Source organism: Sturnus vulgaris, chromosome 28 (genome assembly GCF_052056855.1).
Source record: "Sturnus vulgaris isolate bStuVul1 chromosome 28, bStuVul1.hap1, whole genome shotgun sequence".
Classification (NCBI taxonomy): Eukaryota; Metazoa; Chordata; class Aves; order Passeriformes; family Sturnidae; genus Sturnus; species Sturnus vulgaris.
Window position 1 is genome coordinate 6,484,945 of NC_142270.1, and position 24,338 is coordinate 6,509,282.

The 24,338-nt window shown below is 42.3% G+C and overlaps 2 protein-coding genes and 1 long non-coding RNA gene across 3 annotated transcripts in view; 2 read left to right on the forward strand and 1 right to left on the reverse strand.

Moving 5' to 3' along the window:
• KAT6A (lysine acetyltransferase 6A) overlaps positions 1-12,570 on the reverse strand; it is a 34,307-nt gene extending 21,737 nt beyond the window's left edge. Inside the window, exons 1-3 of the mRNA XM_014890858.2 lie at positions 12,480-12,570; positions 10,592-10,634; positions 9,707-10,477 (exon numbers count right to left, since the gene is read on the reverse strand). Of these exons, the coding sequence (XP_014746344.1) occupies positions 9,707-10,309 (603 nt within the window). The 5' untranslated portion in view covers positions 10,310-10,477; positions 10,592-10,634; positions 12,480-12,570. The remainder of the gene's footprint in view (positions 1-9,706; positions 10,478-10,591; positions 10,635-12,479) is intronic.
• Positions 12,571-12,700: 130 nt separating this feature from the next.
• LOC106862083 (uncharacterized) lies at positions 12,701-15,460 on the forward strand. Its single transcript, XR_015808623.1, has 3 exons — positions 12,701-12,931; positions 13,029-13,155; positions 14,274-15,460. It is a non-coding gene; the product is annotated as an uncharacterized LOC106862083 (long non-coding RNA).
• An 813-nt stretch (positions 15,461-16,273) lies between these two features.
• AP3M2 (adaptor related protein complex 3 subunit mu 2) lies at positions 16,274-23,970 on the forward strand. The gene is made up of 8 exons (XM_014890845.2): positions 16,274-16,660; positions 17,932-18,103; positions 18,611-18,748; positions 19,288-19,373; positions 19,922-20,055; positions 20,870-21,077; positions 21,791-21,935; positions 22,340-23,970. The coding sequence occupies exons 1-8, from the start codon at positions 16,388-16,390 to the stop codon at positions 22,438-22,440; spliced, it is 1,257 nt and encodes a 418-aa protein (XP_014746331.2). The 5' UTR covers positions 16,274-16,387; the 3' UTR covers positions 22,441-23,970.
• Positions 23,971-24,338: the final 368 nt, after the last annotated feature.

Here is a 24,338-nt window from a genome sequence, read left to right on the forward strand (position 1 = left end):
TGAAAACTCTGGAAATGGGAATAATGTTAGATTACAGCAAGTTTTGAGAAACATTCTTCGTATAGCTGTATCAGGTTACAGTTAGCGATTTCAAACATACCTTTTCAGAATCTATTCTGCAGGTAGATACGTGTACACTGTTAATCATTGCATGGAAGCATATGCCAGAAGAACTTCAAGCACCTTTACTCTGCCTAAGCTGTATCTAGAACAGCTTCTTGCAGGCATCAGGTTTGTTTATATTACTGTAATACAGAAACTGAAAATTTCAAAGCTCTACCTTTCACTCGGTGTACAGACATAGCACACATAGTGCACTTTCAGTCTGAGGTGTGGTCCTTAAAGCACCCACTAGATGGAAACAATCTGAACACCTCGGAAATTTGCTGTTTCAAAATTTAGCCACACAACAGGAATGAAAGCCTGACATTCTTCATTTAGAATACAAGTATTTATATTAGCCTTTGGGTAAATCCCAAATAATGCTGAAGTATAACACGAAATCACCATCAAACTGCTTCAGTCTGGAATATGTTCACAGGATTAGTTAACTGAAGGACTGCAGTTTTTATTCCTTTTGAGAAACAGAGAAAACAAGGCAACTGTAGATAGTTATGCCAAGCATACAAATCATTAATATCCAAGTGGAAGGGGGAAACTAGAATCTTCACTGCCCACAGGCAGTATCTTTCCAGCCACAGTCACCAGAGCAGCATTAGCTGAAATAAACTATGCAGGGATTCCCCATCCTGTTTCAACAGAGAGAGGGGATCTACTGTACACAAATTGTTTTTTTGTTCATGACTGGACTCTAGGTGCCAGACAGCTATCTGCTTCCAGTCACTATCAGGTTTACTGGGGGGAAAACCCTTGTGTATGAAGGGTCAGCCAGTGCTTTAATTTCTTTGGAATCAAGATTTCAGGAATTACTTTTACCTTCTGCCTTTTGAAAGGAAAGCTGTAACACTCATGCAACTTTTTAGGGGAGAAATAAAATTGTTTCACTTATCCTTTGCAGGAAGTTCATGAGCAACTTATTTCATCAAAGAGAGTTTTATAGACAGTCAACAGCCTAAGATAATCATTATTTTCTGTTCCAGGCAGTATTTGCGCCTACCGTGTTCATCCCCACAGTCCTTCAAATTTGGATGCCCACATGTAAACACTGTCTAGGTTTGGAAGAACCAGCTCAAAGACTATCTTTCATAGCTTCAATGTTTCCTGTATTTACTACCCCTGGCAAGCTGCAAGCAAACATTTTATCACATGTAAAAAAACTCCAAAACATCTACAGTTTGGGGGAAGGCTCTACTAGAATTCAAAATGTTTTAGAATAATTAATTAAATTGGAACAATTTTGAATGTGGAGATCAGGCTACTCTTCCAAAGCTTCTGTGTGAGATGCTAAATATGAAGAGATTTCACTGCTGCTGTGTTTGTTCAGCAAAGAACATCCTGGCAAGTCAAAAATGCAAGCACACAATGAAAGATTAGTGAAAACAAGACTGGAAGCAGGCAGCTCAGTTTCATACTGAAAATTTTTGGCAGACATTCAACTCCTTCTGCTGTTTTGCAAGCAAGCACATCTATCTGTGTGATGTCACCAGATTCAGTGAGGGAGGGAGCCAGAACAAATTGGACTGACAGCGTCTTACAGCCTGCCAGCCTCTCAGCACATGCTGTTACTATACAAAGGGTTTCTAGAAACCAAATGTGCCTTAAAGATTCTCAGACTGTATGCTCTCCTAAAGGCAACTATGGAGAAGTGCCTATGGAAGAAGCACAGTAATTTTACAATCTCAGTTTTGGCCAACCCATCTGCTTTGTAGTCTTCTTAATTTAGGAGAAGTGAGGTTAGGAAACGTCTCAAAACTCAAGTCAAGCCTGCATGCCACGATGTCACAATAGTCACTTGCAGTAATGTTAAAGCACTTTAAAGACGTTTTAATACCATCTGGGGCTCACCAGATACCAGGACTATCTTTGTCCCATCATCACATACATGTTTCTGGTAGTCATTGCAGTTGAAATTAAATGAGGATAGTATCTAAACCAGCATAAAAGAAACACATACACTCAAACAAACTGTTTTTTGCTTTGCTCTTTAAGACCCCCCCTGAATGTGAGCCCCCTAGAAGAGGTAGATGACTTCTGAGAATTCACACTAGATAATGCTTTTTTGTGCATCTGTTTTTAAGCAAGTGACAAATCATTACTCCTCACTTCAAATGGCCCATTCTGTTGCAAAGGTCTCCCTCAAAAGCTGTAGCTCCTGGCAAGAGCAGATGAACCAGAAAAGACAGAGGGAAAGTACAACCTACACCACATGGAAAAACTATTTAAAACATAAGGAAACACGTTTCAGTGAGCATGGCATCACAAAGCCTGGATTACATGCCTTTTGGATCAGTGGCTGGAGGGGAAAACTGCTTCAGTTCCATGCCTCAATAAAGTCAGAACCAACGGATTTCATATTTAAAAGTAATTTTATAAATCATGTGGGCTTTTTTGCTGTATATAGAGAAAACTGCAGAATTTAGGAAATACTATTCAATACTATCAACTTGTAGTCTATATAAGTTACCAAATCACAACTCTTAATGTTCCCTCCAGATAGTATAGTGACAAAAAAAAAAAAAGCAACTAGAGTAAAAACAGAAATCCCTTAAAATACTGTTTTTACTCAAGAAAACAATGTTAAATATATTTTAATACACCCAAGAAAAGCTATTATTGAAACACACGCCTATGTTTGTCTGTGTTAAATGGATATTGTCTCCAATTCACTTGTTGAATCTCATTTGAAAGGAAGAAGCATATTGATGTGGCAGAATGATGGCCTAAAACATGAAACTATATTAAAACAAATGTAAGGGAGAAAAGATGAAATAGCATACAGAAGAAAGGAACAAGCATGAAATACATACCTCTTCTTAAGAGAAACATATAAAGTCATTTAAACAGAAAAATGACAGGACATTTAAAATAAGTGCTGCTGTTTGAAGAAGGTCTAATACAACAGAGAGAAAATCTGAAATGCTGCTACAAGAGTAGAGTCAAGTGCGAAGGCTAATAGCTTGGATATTAGCGACGTATACACAGGCTGAATTTTCTGCAGTGATTATTGATATTTGGAAACCAATGCAAAAAAGCAATGTAAATAGCATGTGGGGCTGACATTCAAACTGAAGAAATTATCTTACTATCAGATACGGTAAAAATTTCACAGAATGTGAAATGCTTAGATAGTCAATTGTTAAATAACCCTCCCAGAACTAACAAGTTCTCTAATCAGAGGATTAAAACTATTCAACATTTGTTACTCACAATCAGAATCACATGCCAAGACTTCCTGACTGCGAACTCAGGGTGGTGAGGGGAAAGAGAGGCTCAGATTTCCTTCTCTGCACTATAAAGAAACTCCCTTCACTTGTCACTGATTCAAGAACCTAGCAATTCAAGTTACAGAAGTTTTCTTTCAAGTTACGGAAGTTTTCTTTACCCAAAGTTATATCCTGTGAGCTCTCAGGTACACCTTGTCCCCGCTTCATAATTTTCAAGAAAATATAAGATGCTGTCTTGAGAGTGAAAGATGATTATATTACTCTGTTTAAGACTGAAAGATATTTCTAAACCACAGCTGCAAAAGAAAAACACACCCCTCGAATTAAGAACAAGCTAAAATCTTAATTCTCTCACTGAAAAATCCCGTTGTATTCCACAATACTTAGATTGTCACCAAAAAATAGGAACTTCAATATTTACTTCGATTTCTAGAAATAACAAATTACTTTGGGAATAAGGTTTTGTAACGTTTGTGCATAGGGGTAATTAATCTATCTTTAAACACTGCTTTCCTTCAAGATTAGCAGCATCCCTAAAAGAATGCCAAATACTTCAGTTAGAAAATGGAAAAAAGTATTTAACAGATTACAGAGTCTCATATAACCGTGGTACCAGAAAAGACACAAAAGGAACTGTCAATGAGTGTTTCATGCACATTAAAGATCTCTACCTGATTAAAGGCTGCTGCTTGTAGTTTACCCAGGATACTCACACAAGTTCAACTGTGATACCAAATCCTACTCAGTTTTTGAAACTTTATTGCCTTGAGCTTAAAATGGAGAAAACAAAAACATTCTACACATAAGTCTTCACTATCTAAATTCACTGTTCAATATACCACTCTTGACAGTAGGATTTAACCAAGTCCCATGTTCTTGACCCATAGTCACTACATGCTATTTTCTCTCCCAGCACTGTCTGAACAGACACAGACCATTCTCACACGAGCAGCCTTATACAGCAAGTGTGGCAAAACCCCAAACGCATGCAGATAAAACTCTTTCCAAACAGGTCTGTTGCTGAGCGAGCGCCCATACAAAGGTATCCTGAATTTGCAAAGCCAGGTGAAGTCAGTCAGAACATTTTATGGCTGTACATTTTGAAGGAAAAAAATACCATTGGTGGCACCACAAAGCAAGTGCATCTACTTGCTCCTGAGATTGCACTGAAGATTTTGCATGCAGCTTAATGATTAGCAGCTTCTGAAATTCAGTCACTGAAATGCTCAGCAGCAGAATTACCTTCTTTCCTTCCATGCACACCTTCAAGGAATTCACTATAAGTCCAGACAAGTTCAGAGATCCAGCACTACAATCAAAACACACATTACTAAATATCCAGAACTGAGTCTCAAAGACTGAGGAGAAACCTAATGCCTGGTAGAGGCTGTATACTGTTCATGAATTCTAAATGAAGTCAAACCTATACACACACTCATCTAAAGGCTGTATCTGACACCAATTTTTCTGGACTTTTAAGATTAGATGGGACAGTTCAGCAGGAATGGGGAGAAATGTGTAGAACTGTTGACTTCTTTTATAGTTCAGAATACCTTTAGTTTTCAGTATTTTCAAACCAGAAGTCATTGTTCACGCATAGGTCCACAGACTGGTTAACGAACCTTCAAAAGTACCTCAAAACAAGCAAATATATTACAAATGGGACTCTGTTTCCTACTCAGGGGTCATTCTTCTTGGACACCCTTCTAACTCCTTTCTTTTGCATCTCACTACAAGCACAGATTTACCACAAGAGCAGTAACAATGGGTAGACTGCCAGATTCTTGAACATTTAAACATGCAACGTTACAACCTCTCATCCAATGCCAGAAGCAGTATTACTAGCTGCTCCAAGGAAAGGTGTTCAAACAATCAGAAATATATTGGTGAGGAAAGAAAAATTAAGATTTATACACCAAATACAGAGAAAACCTAAATAGGTGGACTAGAGGTCAACATGACTTAATCACAACTCACTAGGATAACTGCAGTTTGAAATCCTTGAACAAGCAAATGCCCATCTACTTCACAGAGGCTGAAGGACTCAACAGTCTGTCACACACAGTGTTTGTTCACCAGATTTTGTTGACTCCATGTTTGGACCTAAGAACATGGAACCTATTTTTCAACTAAAATGGCAGTACTTCATTTAATAACTATTGCTTTTTAGCTGTATTTCCCACCGTCACTATGACTGAAGATAAAATTTCTGGGAGACTAGGATGAAAGCAGGAACAGAATGACCTGTCCTCATTCTCTCTGCTGTTTCTTCCCTTCCTCATAACAAAGCTAACACTGGAATCAAGCTGTTATTTCTTTATCAACATTCTCCACCATTCACTCTCCTCCCTCTCTGACTACCCTTTAAAGCTCTGTAGTAAATACAATTCCTTTATTAACCTAACTTCAGAGAGAAGTCATTCCATATTTGTCAATAATCTACTGGACAGAAAGGACTGACAACACGGATCTGGCCAGTATTTTGGACTAGTCTCCTGCTTTTTAATCCGCTATCCTATACTCAGCTTCTGCTGAAATTGTGTCAGAGAACACTGTTGAAAAGACTTCCTCCACAGTACTACTCACTGATACCGGTACTCATCATAACATCTGATGTCTTCCCACAGTGACAAGCTTTACCTCTAAGTTATCATGATTCCAGACACAGCCAGCACCGCTCTTGGTACCATTCAGCCCCATTCCATAACATCCATTCACAGGTGTCCATGGCAATAGTATTTAGGACCTGCTTAGATTGGCTCAATTACAAAGAGCTACTTCACCTGTTCATTATTGAGTGAATAAAGTTCAAAGTAATTTTTTAACACTTGGGTTTCCAGAGTTACACAGCGTACAGATGGAGGCCATCTGTTATCACCACAAGTTTTTTTTAGACAGAACTACAGACTTCTCTTCCCCAGAACCAGCTGGAAGAGGGTGAATCCTAATACTCCTCTAGCTGAGAGCCTATGCTTGAACAGCACCCTTGGAGAGATGGGTGAGCTCTCAATATGCCATCACAGTGTTCTGGTTGCAGATCATTTATGTACTCCACCCCACACAAATGAATCCAAAAATAACCTCTTTACCAGTAATCAGACAGTTCTTTCATTTAAGAGATGGCAATAACAATTACTAACTTTAAACAGGCACAATATAGCAATAGCTATCGTATGCTTAAAGGCCTTCAAAACAACTATGATGCCCTCATAGCATACAAACTTTTCAAAAAGATACAAGAAGTTTGACTTCATGTGAGTTTACAAGTGCACACTGGGATCTAGAACTACTATTGGCAAAAAGGAAGGCCTGAAGCATGCTGCACATATAATAGTCCACAGTTAAACTGATTGATAAGTACCAACAGATATAAATAGCAACACGAAAATAAGAAACAGACAAGCCATAAGGAACATGCAAGACAGCAGCACAGGGAATCTACTTTAAATATTACTCCTACTTTTCAGCCACATAAGTTCCTCTCTTTTTTTTTCAGGAAGCACTTCAAGAATTTTGGCTTTATACTCTCACCTGTACTGCAGGATAATACTAAGATGTTTACTTAAAATGTGCTACAGCCACAGCCAGCTTTAACTGACATAAAAGACAGTTTCAAAGACAGTGCAACTGGATATCAAATAATACCACCTGTATTTTCCTTGTAATTGAGGAAGAAACAGTCATACGGTTGTCCTGAGATCAAATTTCAGATGTTCTGGAAAACTCCAACACATACAGCAATTATTTCCACTTCTCCTTCAGTTAGCTGATACGTTACTGTTGCTTTTTTAATAACAACAATTTTACGAAGATTCTTTCTGTAACAAGTGTCAACAAAACAAAAGCAGAGCAAACTATCTTTAAGGCATCCAGTCTTAAGACCTGCAACTTATTACAGCTTAAGTTCCTCACGACGGTGTACCAGGAAAGAGCTCTTTGCTCTGAAACGGTATTAAATATTACTGGGTTGTAGTAGTCTCTGAAAGTAATGCAGTAATTATTGCATTGTAGCAATACTATGGTAACTACTGAACAGTTGTCCTGGTTTCGGCTGAGATCGTGTTAACTCTTCTCCCAGCAGGAGGTATGGTGCTGTGTTTTGTAGGAAGAGAATACTTCGGATAACTCATTGACGTTTTGGTTGTTGCCAAGTAGGGTTTACACCAAGCCAAGGACTTTTTAGCTTCTCACCCCACCCACACTGAGGAGGCTGGCAGGCACAGGATGCTGGCACAGCTGACCCAGCCCGTCCAAAGAGATATTCTAGACCGTATGGTGTCACGCTTAGTATATAAACTGGGGAGAAGCTGTCTGGGGCCTGCTGCTCAGGGACTGTCAGGCCATCAATTGGCAGGTGGGAGATAGAACTTTTTTTGTTCCTGTTATTGCCAAGGCTCTTCTAAGGATCAAGGGAAACATTGTCACAATGCTCCCAAAGAATCTCTACCAAGTATATTCTGTTAAAGAAAAGAAAGAAGGTCATTGAAGTGTCTTCATGGAAAAAACAACCAACCAAGAGCAAATGAAAACCGAAAAATAAACTGTCTCCAAAATCCTGGAGAACAGGAACTTTGAGCCACCACTGACTTGCCAGTCAATTAACACTGGCAAAACCTACATGTTTTAAGATAGTATCTTCAAAATTACTTCAGATACTAGTATGAAACTCCGCCTGACTTACGCAGCACAGAGACGGCACATGAAGAGCAGAAATCTAGGGTTAAGCAAAGACACACACAGACACAAAAACTCGAAAGAATTTATTGAAAAAAATCCCTTGCAAAATTCATGTTTTTCCAGGGGAACAAAAAACAAATCCCAGAGTACATTCAGTATTTCTGGTAGCTCACACTACAATTCACCACTCTGATTTATAACATTTTAAGAAAAGTGCAGGGAACAATTAATCTCAAAGAATATCAAGCTGCTCCAAAGTTTCGTTCAGCACATTACAAGAAGGCTGACTAGGCTGTGAAACATACTGCGTTAATAATATGCACAGCCACTGTTATCATCTGTTACCAACACTCTCAATCCAGCCACCTCATGTGCCAGGTTTGTTTATATCCAGTTTTCACAACATTTCGTTGTAGATAAATTAGATTTCGTTAGATAGATTTCGTTATAGATAAAGTTGGAGACTTACATAGGAAACACTTGTAGACAGGACACTGGAATTTTCACCATAGTAATACTTCCTGCATTACGCCAGCCCACAGCATAATACACTGACAAGTGTCCACAGTAAAGCTCCCACAGTTAAATTAGAACTTCAGGAAAACTTTACAGGTGATAAAGCAGCTGTGCAGATTTTATTTTCTTTAGGAAGACGACTCCTACAACAGTTTTAAATCTTCAAATCCTAATAGATCATTAAAGCATCTCTTACCAGAGACTGAAGCTGACTTCAAAAGCCAGGAGTAGGACACACCCAAAGAACTCACTCCTGAACAGGATATTTATAACATCCAAAAACTTCCCATTCTGCTGAAAAATGTACCTCTTTAGGATAAAAAAAAATAGTTTCCACATTCTAGATGTCCTAGAGACAAGTAGTGCAAGTGTATGAATCACTGGCAAATTGATCTTCAGTAAACAAAGACAAGTTTCTGTTTTACTCTGCAATTAAAGTAACAGAAAGAATAAAAAGATACTGACTGGGTATGAATTTCAGTCCAACAACTTCATCTTGAGGTTAGAGTGGAGGATCAATGACCTTAGGTATAAAAGAAGTATGGCAGAAAGGAGGGGAAAACCACAAAAAATAAGAAGAGAAAGCAACAGGAAAATAGTATTTTCTTTTTTATAAAGAATGTGTATCTAAAATGGGGGAAAGGGGAGGGGGCAGAGGATGCAGAAGTCCCTGAGTGCTCCTTCCAGCATTGTCCATGCTCTCTAGATCATGGAGTGGTTTGGGTGAGCAGAGACTTTAAAAGTCATCCGGCTCCAACCCCCTGCCACAGGTAGGAACATCATCTGTTAGATGAGGTTTCTTCCTATTTGACAACAAAGAGGTTCTGGCACAGAAAGTTCTTTGCCCATTATAAAGAAATCCTCTAAGACAGCATTAGGTGGCAATTGCTAAACAACCCCTCACTATGCTAACTGAATTCAAATAGAAAGAAGAAATGGCAGTCAAACAAAAATGTGAAAGTAAGAGATCATCTCAAGTTTTCTTTGCAAATCCACGTCACCTTCGAGAGAGGAGGCTTACTGCCTATGTTTTGCTGACACACCTACAGTAAGCCTGTTACCATACTTTCAGTTCCACTACACAGAAGATCACTGGCCACAAATTGCAACTCTATCCTGACACATTCCATCAATCACAAGAAAATGACCGTACAAAAACTGTGTCTTACCTTATCCTTTTCATGGGGAAGAAGACATACTGGAGGGAGACAGGAAAGAGACTCAAAACTCTCCTTCCCATCAGCATTAGTGGTTGCTTTAGTGTTGAGTTGGTATAGAGGTCCATCCTTAAGGAGCCTACCATGGCCAACAGCACGTTTGACAGCTAATCGTAATTGCTGGTGAAAAATGGAGGCAGTGCTACCTCCAAATAACGCAGACACATCTTTCTGACCTTTCAGAAAGCGCTCGATGTTCTTCAAGGATGAGCCACTAGACTCAGCCAAGCCCTCAATTGCCCGTTTAATAAGTTTATTCCAGTCCACATTTGGTTTACCATCCAACTTGCCATGGTTCCGAGGCTTTGGAAGTGCTATTCTCCCAGGATTATCAGGATCCTTGTAGGAGTTGAGACCCTTGTTTGAGACTTTTAAAATAGTTCCATCTTTAACACTCAACTCTAACTGTTCCAGAACAGTTTTGCGGTCCAAACCATGCGAAGACGACACTGCATTGCATATCCTCTCCTCTGAAGGTCGCTGTTTTTGCTTCTTTACCTTTTTGATTGCCTCCAAAATCCACTCTGTATACAGCGGGTTGGCGAGTTTTACCATGGTGAAGAATTCTGTATATCCATAGAGTCGTTATCCTTTATCCTGATGCTGAACGAGTTTCAAATGATGAGAAAACAGATCCTCGAATGACGGGAACCAGCTAACCATAGCATACACGTTTTCTGTTCTGAATTAATCCTCCTTTCTCAAACATTATTTGTTTTTACACTGAAGAGAGGAAAACAAAACAATTAGAAACTTCTATACTCTTTCCAATAAATCCCATAACAGCTTCACAGTAAGGTTTTCCACAAAGGTATAAAGATTTCAGCATTATCTCACCTGAGCTGCTGGTCTCACATTCAAATGAGCTCTAATGTTAGGCCTGGAAGAAAATAAGAGAGACGTTAAAAAACAAAACAAAACAAAACAAACGGTTATGAAAAAAAGAAAAAAACTAGCACGCAATGTTAACTTGTTAAACACATAGCACAGTTTTAAGCCACTACAGTTCTGAAATACTGAAGTAATACTTCAGGTTTCATCTTCACTACTAATAAAAGCATAGTTTAGCATTAAAATTACTCCACTCAATCTAGACAAAAGCGCTCTTTCCATTTTGATCTATTAGTCTATACCAAGATTTGTATCACTGCACGACAACATAAATTAATATTTGGGGGGGAAAAAGAAAACCACAACAAACATCTTAAAAGAGCAGCAACTCTCTTAATTTTTACATATGGAAGACACTGCCTGAAACTTCAATAGAAAATACGAAAAACCAAGACTCTTCAGCAAACAGCAAGAAACTTTTAGAGTGCTTTCAGGAGTGTAATCATGGGTTTCTCTTCTGTGAAGAAAAAGCTATGGCAGTTGTTCCATAAAGGAAAAACATGAGGAAACAAGGTTGGAGATTGCAATTAAATGCTCTACTTTTAGAGGCCATAGAAAAAAGAATACAACATAATTTTCAGTATTGATGAGGCCCACTGAAAACACCTGAGAACAAAGTAACAGGTGACCATACACAGCATAAAAGGAATGCTTATGAAACTGCTAATTAACAATGCTGGTGAAAGGGTATGAGGCTCTACTTCAGAGCCTTTAGTTAGTTATCTTTAAAACAGCTTTTTCTAGGTGGGATAACTGTCTATTGCACTGAAGTTCTACTTCAGGAACACACTAGTATACTAACCGAGAAGGATCTGTAAAGCGTTTACCACAAGAAATAACGCCTTTCTACAAGAGACGTTTTAGACAAGAGCTAAGTCGACAACACAGTTATCCTGCTCTGCTTTCTAGTAAGTACTGAAGAATTTATCAACACACAGAACACATTTGCATACAGACATCAGACTCAATAGCAGAGCTCCACACGGCCAGTAGTGGAAAGATTCTGAACGACTGCTTAAACCAGAAAGGGTGCAGTGCCTGCCTAGAGTTCTTCTATCCCGCGAACAACAGATGTAAACGGAAATATGGTCCTCGACACTTGCCCTCCTCGCAAAGCAGAGATACGCTCTGGCGGTGCCCCCTGCCTGCCTGCCCGAAGGATTCCGTCCCCTGTTCCCAGCCGAGCTCCCTGCGCAGGGCGTTATGCAACCGTCCGGCCAGGCCAGGGCGACACCGGGAGGGTCCCAGCCCCGGTGGGTCACTCGCTCACTCGCTCTCTGCGTGACAAGTGACCCCTGCACCTGCTACCGTTCGTCCCCATCCCTACCGCGGGTGGGTCCCGCGCACGGCGCCCCAAGGAGCGCACTGCCTCAGCACCGAGACTCGCACCAGGGAATTCGGGAAAAGCAGGACGCAGGCCGCAGCCGCGGCAGACAGCCGAACCCCACGCAGCAGTCCGTCCTCCTGGATACAGGCAGTGCAGCCCGGATAACTCCTCGCACTGGTACGGCTGGGCCCGCACCGGCCTCGGCCGCGCTCTCTCGCGCCAGACACTGAACGGAGCTCAGCTCGCGCACCCCCAGCCATTCCGCTCGCCTCAGCCGTGCCGTGCCGCGACCGCCACCTTCCCGAGGCGTGGGCCTGGCGAGCGCCGCGGGAGCGGACGGCGGGGCCGGGCCTGGCGCAGAGCGGCGGCGGGGCCGGAACAGGCCGCAAGCCTGGAGCGCCCAACGGGCCTTCCCCTTCCTCAGGCCACGGAGCTCGCCAACCGCCTGTCCCCGACTTCCTCGGCATCAACCACCCGAGCCGGCGCAGCTCCGCCAGCGTTACTTACCGAGGCCCGCGAGCACCGAGACCCGGGAGGTGAAGGCCGGACGGCAGCGAAGCCCGAAACTGACACGGCGGCCATCTTGGGCCCGGCGCGCTGCGGCGGGGGGCGGGGGGGCGCGAGGTGGAACAGCCCGCGGGGGGAGGGGGGTAGCGAGGCGATGGAACAGCGCGGTGAGGCGTAGACGGCCGCCGGGGGGCGCTGTGGAGCTACAGCTGCGCCGCCGCGGGCGGGGAGGCGGGGCTGCGCTTGGAGCCGCCGGAGCGGAGCGGACAGCGAGTGAGGGGAGCGGCCGGGCCCGAGTCGGGCCGCCGTTCGGTAAAGGCTGATTGGAAGCGTACGTGGGGAGTAGTGGCTGCAGACCTGGGCTTTTCGCTGTGCCTGTGCGGAACCCCTGCGGTCCGGGAACGCAAACTGCGGCCGCCGGAGGCTCCGACCGCCGAGAAACGGGCAGGATGGTGAGAGGGCTGGGGCGCTAGAGAGAGATACCCGTACCCTGAAAAGAAGTTCCTCTCTTAGGCTTAGTTAAGCTTGCGCTTGAAATCGCCATTCTAGGCTTTTTCCGAAGTGATGTGGAATTCTGAAATAACGGTACCATTTAGCTCTGAGAGCGGGTACTCTCTCTATGCCTCTTCATACGTGCGCGAATAAAGGCTGCTCTATCCTTGGCCATCTTTGCCAGGTAATTTGTGTAACTTTCTGACATATTTTACTGTGTCGAGTAATGAATAATACACTGTCAAAACATTAGCTGTGCCACATGACAGTGCCTTGGGAGCTCTCTAGGTGAGGCTGCGCAGAGCTGGCTGTTCCTCGCACACACGAGGAGGGCCCGTTAGAGCTCCAGCCTTGGCTCGCTCACACCACAGGTTCTCCTCGGCTCTACAGAGGTACAGCGTTCCACTGGCATGTGCTGAACCTTGGCAGACGTGAGCAAAGAGCAGGCTCTCATTTAACAGCATTCTCTCTTAGGTTATATTTAATTGAAAGAGTCTCATTTTGTTATGCGTTCTGTGTGGCTTTGTGCTGCATGCAATTCTCTCGCCTTTTGTAACCTCTGGCTCAGTTTACCATTTGTTTACACATCATAGACTTTTCCACCATTGCCTTAAAACTATTGTGTAAAGTTTCTTGTGAGCTTCTGTTTTTAGAAAATAAAAAATAAAATCTTAAGAAATGTTCTAGAGACAGAGTTGATAAAACAAATGTGGTGTTTTCTGAATGGCTTTGTTTAGTGTCTTAAAGGTGAGAAATTTCTCTTTTGAACAAGAGGAATTACTTTGATGTTTTAACAGTAAGTTTTTCAGTGTGAAAGTTAACTGTTCCCAGTGAGTTGCTTATTAATTGAAGCAAATGGAGTTTGAGGTGCTATTTTGTAAGGTACTGCACAAAAAGTTCCGTTTCTGCCACATAGATGGCAGAGGTCTGGCCTTGTCTTGTCAGACTTGGATTCTCCCAACAAATTAATCTTCTCATGCCTCTTCCCGAGTCTTCAAGTCTGCAAGGCTTCCAAATTATAGTGCTGCCTTAAATTGCAAGGCTGTGGTGCTATATTCAGAAAAGCTAATAGAGACATAAATGCTATTTCCAGATGAGAAAGTAAAGCAAGACTAAGAGGATGCAGTACAGAACAGGGAAACCCAATGGTGTTCCCACAACACTGTCAATCTGTAGACTCTATTCTGTTTCAAAATTAGCAGTAGGTTATTATTAATAGCAACTTCACAAAACTAATTGTTTTGTAGACTATTTGACTAAAAAATGGCCTGTTTTCATCAACTCTCTCTTGTATTTTCACAGCACAGGCTAACAGCTAAATCATCAGAATTCCTGCATATGGCAAACTACAGACAGTAAGAAATTGTTTCATCGTGAAGACAGCGATGTTTTGGCAGCACATTTTGCAGCACTACTGTTTGACTGTGCACAGTTTTCTCTTGAGGTTCACATAATGAAAGTAAAATACCCTGTCAGCAGTTTTCAGGCTGTCCTTAAGTTCACCAGCAAAATTCAATTCTGTTCTGGCAGCATATTCTGTCATGTTTACCTTTAAGTTCCAGTTTCTGTAAGCTCCCAAACCACTGTGCAGACTTTCAGAACAAAGCATGGTCTAATGGTGTGGAAGCGGCTAGGCTTCCCTCAACAACCCTTTCCACTGGTGTGCAGAAATACTAAGTTACCATATGATTGTTTTTGTATCAGCACCAATATTCTTGATGGCAAGGGAAGCTGAAGCAACTGTAGGAAAAATAGGAAAATTGCAATATAATAAACTGGATAAAATAAAATTTTGATGGTGGGTACAGGCAGTCAGAGGAAAATGGCAGTATTTAAATAACGTAATATACTGTCAAAATTGAATTGCATTTCATTAGACAATAAAGAAACGCCTTAATTGAAAATATGTACCCCATGACTGTTGATTTTAAAGTCCAGGTTAAAAACAGAACCATTTTGTGTTTGATGGAGAACCAAAAGTATAAAGGCTCTGTTGCCAGTTTAACTGTGTTCTGCTGCTTTCCGTCTGTGCTACCTATATGACTCCCAATAATACAATCTCCTCATGGACTGATAATCTTGACAGTGCTTTTGTGTTAAAAACTGATTATATTAAAATAATAACTTTAAATTTAGAAGTGATGTAATTAAATGACAAATTGCTGCCTCTGTGTTGCTCTCAAATGTGTAATTCATCACAGTAATTTAAGTTGGATATTTAAAAACGTTGTTCTTAAAAAAATTGCATTTGATACAAATACTGACCGTAAAAGAGAAATTAATATATGGGTCATTTCTCCTTCAATACTGTACTGCCATAGTGCAAAGCTCGTCTAGCTCATGTAGAATTACCTAATGCTTTAAATAAGGATGTATGCATACAGTAGTATTGAAAGGTAGTGTCAGAGTAAGTGAACTGACCTGTGCCCTATTTTGGGGAAAGAAACAGCTACAATGAATCAAAAGAAATAAAAGATACAGACTCTGAACTGGGCCTTTGTTTGCATTCTGACAAAATTTGCAAGATCTTCCAGACTTTCAGATATCACCACTTGAAAGACTTGCCCACAGTCATGAATCGCAGGTGGGTGTGAAATCTCAGACCTCAGTCTCTGTGCTGGTGCAATAGTCCTGCCATCTATAAAGGCTGTGTTTTCAGACAGCTTATTTAATGGCATACAAAGGACTGCTTTTCCGTTGTTTTTGTATATTCCTAGCAGTGTAGTAGGAAAATTATTTGCCATGGCGTGTTTTACTGAGAAGTTCAGGGATCTGCTATATAAACAGAACATGAAACACTAGTTCTAATTATGTAAAGGAATAATTTGCTAGAGAATTTAGGTAAATTTGGTATGTTTTCATGCCAGCTGAATGTTTTCTGGGGTGTTACTCTATGGTGAACGAACCAGCAAAACAATGTAGTGAAAAACGTTCCCCTAGCTGCTCCTCCCTGCAAAAGACGGATTATTTCCTCATTTCATGGACTATACTGAAGTTCCCCTCTAGAAAAGGGATTCCTAAAGGCCGGTGAGGAGAAGGCAGGGGAGCTGCGCCGCGAGCGCACCGCGCCGAACGAAGGGGAACGTGCAGCGGCCTCCGCGCGGGCCGGCCCCGGGTGGCTCCCTGCCTTGTCACGGGGAGGGCGGGGACACAGAATCGGTGGCGGGACAGAGAGGTGGGACACAGGGCCGGGGGGCGCGCGGGGCTGTGCGGGGCGCGCGGGGCTGTGCGGGGCGCGGTGCCGTACCGGCTGGAGGGCCGTGCAGCCGCGGCCGGCGGAGGGAGCGCTGTGGGCGGGCCGCCCAACACAGCCGTCCCGAGCGCTGGGAGTGGCTTGTCCGCGCGCCGGGGGCGGGGCCCGTGCGGGCGGCACTCGCGGGGGTTTCGCTCAGGCACAGTCCGGCCCCGCCGCAGCCATGATCCACAGTCTGTTCCTGATCAACGCCTCGGGGGACATCTTCCTGGAGAAGCACTGGAAGAGCGTCGTCAGCCGCTCCGTCTGTGACTACTTCTTTGAGGCGCAGGAGCGGGCCTCAGAGGCGGAGAACGTGCCGCCGGTGATCCCCACGCCGCACCACTACCTCCTTAGCGTCTACCGCCACAAGATCTTCTTCGTGGCCGTCATCCAGAGTGAGGTGCCGCCGCTCTTCGTCATCGAATTCCTGCACCGCGTCGTGGACACGTTCCAGGTATGGCTGAGGGGCGTGGGCCCCGCTGCTGCAGCGGGGGAGCCTCGGCACGGCAGCGCTGCGGGGTAGAACGGGCGGGCGGTGCAAAGAGCCCCTCTCGTTTGCAGCTATTATAGTTTTGTTTCCAATCACATGATTTACATCCTGCGTTTGTGAGGATGTTGACAGGGCTTGCCGTAGTCGGGAATTTACTGCCTAGGATTACGATGGATTCGGCATCTACCTGTGCTCACAGGATGAACCTTTCAGCAATCAGTATTTCTGTTCTGCAGCCTTACCTGTACTGGGAACTGTGAACCGAGACCAAACTGGCCTTGTTCTCACAAGAACATAGCCACGTGCTTTAATCAATTAGTGACAACCTACCCGTGCCCTTTACATCTAGTGATGCTTCTTGGAACCTTCCTAAAGCAGTGAGTTACAGGAGTTGCCCCAGAGCAGCTGTATTTCCTCTGTACTATGGTTGACGCATCTTCTGATCAGTTTAGGAAAACGGTAAAGATGTCTGTCTTCCGCCTGCCAACAAGAGGATTGTGTTGTCTGGATTAGAAATGTCTTGTGATCTGCATCTTGCCAGCATACGGGAAATGTGTGTGCTTGGCCAAACAAGTATCATGGGAGCTTTTGCTTCTAAGATATCAGTCATAACCTGATTGTATTCTGAGTTATGTTTCTCTGACTTTAGGGAGTAGATTGGCTGTTCAGGCGAGCAGTGGATCATGTCAGACCCTTAGGTCTTGTTTTTTGTGAGGGTACAAGGCATGAATGTGTCATCATCGGCTTAGATGTATATTAAAATCTGATATATCTGAAACAGAGTGTTTGTAATGCAGAACTAGGATTTCTCTATTGTCATAGTATACGTATACTCATTCTTTATGCAAAATGGCTGATCTCTTTAATTGCTGTAAGTAACTAGAAGTTCTGGTTTGTGTTTTTGCACTTGCACTTGCTCTCTCCTAAGATGTGCTTGAAGTCCACATAAAATAAGACAGTAAGTAAATTAATTGTTCTGTTTTAAAATTTGCTGAATTAGTTGGAACTGCTTATGTGGGAATTTGCCACCTTACTGGAGCAGTGGCCGAGGTGTGTTCAGAGTTGTCTGTGGGAGTGGCATGTGTGATGTGCTTGTAGTAATACACGGAGTTTCAGTGGTTTTTCTGCCTCCTTCAAGAAGAGGCTTGATTTATTCCTGTGTGGGAGAGCACTGGGCTGAATGATCACCAAGATTCTCTTTTGGAGATTGTTGAGTGATTCTTTCTTTTGCACAGGATTATTTTGGTGTCTGTTCAGAGGTAATAATCAAGGACAACGTTGTGGTGGTTTATGAGGTGCTGGAGGAGATGCTGGACAATGGCTTTCCATTGGCAACAGAGTCTAATATTCTTAAGGAACTGATAAAGCCTCCTACTATTCTGCGAACAGTCGTCAACACCATTACAGGTACTGGGAAACAAGAAGATGATAAACTGGTACAGGTGGGAATATTCTGGCATAAGTAAATTAGGACATGGGTGAAGAAAATTTATGTTGTCCTATTCATGCAGCACAGGTGTATTTAGGGAGTCATGCGTTAGTGCTTTGCTTTGAGGTACCTTCCAGTTTCAGCATCAGCTGCACTTTGGTTTTGCATTTGGTTTTGGTCTGATTTGGGTTTTTTAAACTTAAAAAAGTCAGATTACATTTTCAGTTACAGACATGACATGACTTCCAGGATGAATTATTTTGATGTGAGTTTACACTTGCCCATGCATTACTGTGGTATGTTTTAGAGCTGGGTGTAAGAGAGATGCACATTTTTGGAGTACAGGGAGGCTGGAACAGTAATTGCTCTCCTACAAAGAAACAGAGGTTCTCGGGGATCAATTATAATTAAGCTCTATAAGGCCAAAGACTTGTTCTGTAGCATTGCCTAACTTCTGTGCTTGTTAATTCCCTTTCTTTTTCCAGGAAGCACTAATGTGGGTGACCAGCTCCCCACTGGGCAGCTCTCAGTGGTGCCTTGGAGACGTACTGGGGTAAAATATACCAACAACGAGGCCTATTTTGATGTGATTGAGGAGATAGATGCAATCATTGACAAATCGGGTATGGAAGTTGCTCCTGGCTAAGAATAGGATAACTTGTCCTGATGGTGCCTGAAGAGAGAGCTAGATTTTTAAATAGGTGCAGCTTCATCCAAGTGTTCGAAGCTCTGTTCCTATTTTTACTCTGGAATGTTGCTAACTTGTATGTGCTATTCAGTCAAAAATTTTACAGAGGTACTGAGATTTTCACTTGTCTTTGTTCTTGAGGTCTCATAAGCAATTCTATATTGGGAAAATAGAAGATGAGTAAAAATTGTGCATAGCACTTTCTCTTTAGTATTCATGCTTCTTAATCTTGTTAGAATTGGGAGCTATTGTCATTGGCCATTAAAATGGACATTGCTAGTGTCTCTGGTTCTTAACTGAATGAATCTTCCAGAGAAGTCATTGTGAATGATACGAATGTTGAGCAGACAACATAATGAGCCATGGCATTTCATTAAGAAAATAGATTTCCTTCCTCCTCACTGGTAGTTTTTCCACTTTGGTATTTTTTTGATCAGGTTCACATAATCACCTGTGTTTACTTTATTGTTGCAGGTTCCACGATCACTGCTGAAATCCAAGGAGTGATTGATGCTTGTGTCAAGCTGACTGGGATGCCAGACCTTACCCTCTCCTTTATGGTAAAGCTCAAGGATGTATCTTTACTTAAGTATTTTGAAAGGGGTTTCCCAGCCCTGCTGCTAAGATTGCAGTCTGGTGATGATGAGTCCCAGTACATCAGAATCTGGGTATGCCAGATGAAAAGAGAAAGAAATGACAATGGGAACTCATCAGGAACTTCAGCAACTTAGAGCCTAAAAGGGCTTTTTCAGATTATTTGTTTAAAAGCACAGGTAATCAGTGCTGTGTCCAAGTTTTTGAGATACAGTGGTGCTTTAAGCAGATATCCTGAAGGGCCACCTCTTTTATGAGTATGCACTAATGCAATTATGTGATATGACTAAGTTTTCTAAAATAGGATTAAAAATATCCTGAAAAAGGATAGAGGTTATTGAGTACTGCTTTCACATGGATATAACAGCATCAGACATGTCTGAATGTAGACACCTTCAAGTGGTCAAGAGTGTGTCAAGTGGTAGGCCCTTCATGGATAGAAGATTGCTAAGAAGAGGAGGTCATTTTAAGTTGTACTGCCTTTCCAAACCTTGTGACTTTCTTTTTGTTTCAGAACCCTCGGTTATTGGATGATGTCAGCTTTCACCCATGTGTGCGTTTTAAGCGCTGGGAGTCAGAGAGAATACTCTCCTTCATTCCACCTGATGGAAATTTCCGCTTGCTGTCCTACCATGTCAGTGCTCAAAAGTAGGTGATGAGTCTGGTGGTGTGAATTATGAAATTTGGATCCTTCTGGCTAGGAAGAGGATAAAAGAAGGAACTTTTAAAGATGAGGTGGCATGTTGAGCCAAATGAAGTAGAGGTGCATGGTGACTTGTATTTTTCTTTTTTTAAAATTACATGTTTTCTCCTTGTTTGGAGCAGCGATTCTGTAATGTCCTTTTGGCCAGCCAGCATTTTTCAAAGACTACTAGCAGATAAACAAACTAGATAGGGAAAGAACTAGACAGTGTGAAGTAATCAAGCTGTTGATTTCATATGTTTATAAAAACTTTGTAGAATAAAACAAGATAGTTTGGGGGTCCTGTTAGGTTTTTGACATCTCTCTTAATGGAGCCACAAGCTCTTGTCCACATTTACACTCTTTTCTAGAAGCAACTTGCCAAGTACTATTTGGGGTTACAGTTGCTAAAGAATTTTACTAGACCTCTGTCAGATTTATCTCTAGTAGGTGAAAAGGAGTGGCAAATGCAACCAAAAGCACAAATGTGAAGTTCAGGTGCTGCTGCACTGTCAGGAACTACTTGCCAGCCTGGTTGCGACATGCAAAAACATTACTTGTCTTTTGCTCAAGCCTCATGTTTTATTGGATGTAGTTCCCTGTTCCGATAAAGAAAATAGGATACAGCAAGCTTGTTTACAAAAAGTGTAATTAAGACTTGAGAATGGAATCCTAACTTTGCTCCTAGCTCAAACAAATGGGTGTAGGATTTCCTTCTCTTTTAAGCAAATAAGAAGGCAAGAGATCAACAAGGACTTTCTGTTTGTGTCTCTATTCTAGTCTTGTGGCAATTCCTGTCTACGTTAAGCACAACATCAGTTTTCGTGATAGCAGCTCACTGGGACGGTTTGAGATCACAGTGGGGCCAAAGCAGACTATGGGGAAGACTGTAGAGGGAGTGATGGTCACTAGCCAGATGCCAAAAAGTGTCTTAAATATGACCCTTACACCCTCCCAGGGAACACATGTCTTCGATCCAGTTACAAAGGTAAGAGGAAAGAGAGGAATCAGATAATGTTTTTTTTTAAATATTTCTTACCTATCAGAAAATGCAGTCAACCTGTTCATATTTACATGAAGGCTTCCATGAACACTGCCTTGCTGAAGGCAGTATGTTGGGGTGAGAACTTTTTCTGAACAACTGCATACTAGGAGTTTTCTTAATCCCTAGGACAAATACTTTGGTGTCTGAATGGACTGTAGTTCTGGCTACTTGGCGTGTGAAGAAAATCTAAGCACTGCTCTTGTATGATGGGACATCAGTCTGGTGAATGGGTTACAAACATCTGCATATCTAGGTGTCATGCCTAGTGCTGCACCTTGGGCTTTTGCAAACACTGAGGGTTGATTAATGGTTTTGATTAGGCTTGGGGTGTTCTGGTTTTTTTGTTTGAACCTGAGGAGTTAACTTTTTTTGTTTTCTTGCAAACTTTAATCTGATGGGTTTACCCATGGGGTCTTTAGCACAAGTAGTGGAAATACCACATTCATAGTAGGCTTTTGGAGAGCCTTATGGAAAGAGGAGGAGAACAAAGATGCTGAGGTATCTGCTCCTTAATCCCGTGTCTGGCCAATATGAAAGGCAAGATACCAAGAAAAAGACTTTTTCATAGAGAAACATTAAAAGCTGCCGTCAGAATGGGACTCTTCTTTAGAGGTACAGCATTTGAGTTTCACTGCTGCATTTTCTGCTCCTTAAAGTTACTGTCATGGGATGTTGGGAAAATAAACCTCCAGAAACTGCCAAGTCTGAAGGGGAGCATGAGCCTGCAACCTGGGACATTGAAACCAGATGAAAACCCCACCATTAACCTACAGTTTAAAATTCAGCAGCTGGCTATATCTGGTAAGTGACTGCTGTGTCGGTGCTCATTCTGCATGTAGCTGAAGTAACTTCACAAACCTTCTGAAGTGCATTGTACCTGAAACATGTTCTTCAAGCAAAAAAGTTGTCTGCTTTGACTGCAGATATATGGATTTGCTCTTGCTGGTGCTCTGTGAAATAATTTACCTACATTTCCTGGCATTTTGTGCTTACAGACCTACAAAGAAATTTAGGGTATGGATGTGTTTGTAAAGAATGATGCTAACAATTAGCAGTTGTCAGCTTTTCTCCGTTCTGTCTACTGCTTGCTAAAACTTTCCCTGTGCTTTCTGCACCACTATTGTATGATCTTCTGTCTGTTTATCGTAAAGGCCGGTCAGCTTTGTTTGTGGCAACAGTCTTAGGCTGTGTTTGTTTGCTTCTAGGACTGAAGGTGAATCGCCTGGACATGTATGGGGAGAAGTACAAGCCATTCAAGGGGATAAAATACATGACTAAGGCTGGCAAGTTCCAAGTCAGAACCTAGAGGCTCGTGAACCTAGGCCTAGTGAAGAAGAGCACGTTTCCTGTTTCCCCAGTCCCTCGCTCTTGGATGCAGCCTCTTGTCCCATCCATCTCTTCAGGGTTGCTCCCTTGTCTGTAGTAGCATAAGCAGGACAGCCAGCGCTCAGAGTGCTGGAAAGCAGGGAAAAGTAAGGTTGACTGAAACCACTTCATCCCTACCTGAGTCTGAAGTATTTGGAACAATAGCAGATGGGAGGGTTGCTCAGGTCCCTTAGGATTAGTGAGTCAGCTATGTAAGCTTGTATCGCCTTCATTTTGCTGTCTTAGAGGAAATTCTAGGGATTTATGGCCTCTTGTAGCTCCTCTTGCATTTTGTTTGGCTTTTTTTCCCTTTGTAGTGATACAAAGTTGAATTTCCACAAACTTCAACGTGATGATCCAGCATCTGCCTTTCTGTATCACTGGGCGTTAGGGTGGTAGTTCCTGTGTAGTTCCTGCCAGGAGGGAGAACATCTAGCTGTTCTGCCTCAAAAGGACTGGAAGAAGTGGAAGGGTACATTATTCCACCCAGGATGGGAAGTTGAGAAGACTGAGATTGGGAATGGTCCTACAAAAGGAGGAGGAGAAGAAGTGCATTCTTTCTCTAGATATTTCATAAGGCATGCGGGTCATCAAGGATCTTGAGTCACTGAATACAGACTTGAAATACATTCAGATCTTTTAACTGATGAGTGGTGGTATCTCCATGTAATTCAGCTTCTCCTCTTATTTCATCAGTGTTTGAAGGTAGGAATTCTCCTAGCTTATTTGGGGAATCAGAAGAGACAGAGGAAATTCTGTGGAGACAGCACTGATGGAATTTGAAGCTGTGGCTACATGAAGATAACCACTGTCCTAGTAACTTGTTGGAACCTCTTTTTGCCTCTTCTTGCCTATTGCAAATGAGGATACTGCTGTTTTTCTGCTCACTGATGTCTTTCTTTGAGATAATTGTGACCTAGTACCTTTGTAATGTTCCTCCTGTCCTACTTAATTTCAGTTCCTGTACCAATCAGGTGCTGTGCAGATGGATTCAAACCTATGCCAGATTTTTCACTGGGATAATCGCTTTCTCAGGAGCTGTTGCTATATCTGCCCATTCCAGCCTGTGGTACAGCAGAACATAGGAAATGAGAGGCACCTGCACTGTTCATATTGTCTGTAACAGGCTCTTTGGCCCCTACATGCCAATGTGTTTTCTCTTGGTAGCAGAACTTGCACCTAAGCTGCTGTACATGTGACCACACACGTGTGGTTGTGGAGTCCAGCATGTACTGTTCATGCTTGTGAACAGAACAGGGTGACCCTAAACGAAGGATACCATTCATTCCACCTTGCATGTGGCAGATACTTGAAGTGGATGAGCGGCATCTTGCTTGTGGGATTGCAAGTTCCAGTGCAGCTGAAGAACTCCACAGCAGCTGGCATTCTGCTGAGGTGACATTACTGCTGAACATGTTCAGTGCAAACAAAACCTTCAACAAGGGCATCAATAAAATTAATTTTTACATGCCATCTGTGTCATTTCAGGCTTTACAAGAAATAAAGTTTTGTATTTGAGGAGGAAGGTAAATTACGCCAATTGGATTGTGTATAGTGGGTGCCTTAGGGAGATAAATGTCTTTATGCAGTTGGCATTGTAAACCTGGGACTAAGCTGCTGTCTGAAAAGCTGAAATTAATTGCTTTCTTGGTAATTTTTCTTAGTGTTTCCTAAAAGGAGTGCTGAGCATTTCCTAGAACCTCAAGTGAAAATGTCTTTAGGAATGCAGCTGAACCATTTTTGTTTACTGAGTTGGGTAGCATGCTAAGTGCAGTGCTTTGATTATGAAGACAATTAAATACCTCATCACCTTCCTGCTCTTCAAGTATTAATACTGTC

Bases quoted from the DNA above. Each gene is read 5' to 3' on its own strand.
- AP3M2 (XM_014890845.2), top strand. From the start codon at position 16,388: ATGATCCACAGTCTGTTCCTGATCAACGCCTCGGGGGACATCTTCCTG. The intron at 16,661-17,931 runs GTATGGCTGAGG...TCTTTTGCACAG, and splicing joins GCGTCGTGGACACGTTCCAG to GATTATTTTGGTGTCTGTTC. The intron at 21,078-21,790 runs GTAAGAGGAAAG...TGCTCCTTAAAG, and splicing joins TCTTCGATCCAGTTACAAAG to TTACTGTCATGGGATGTTGG.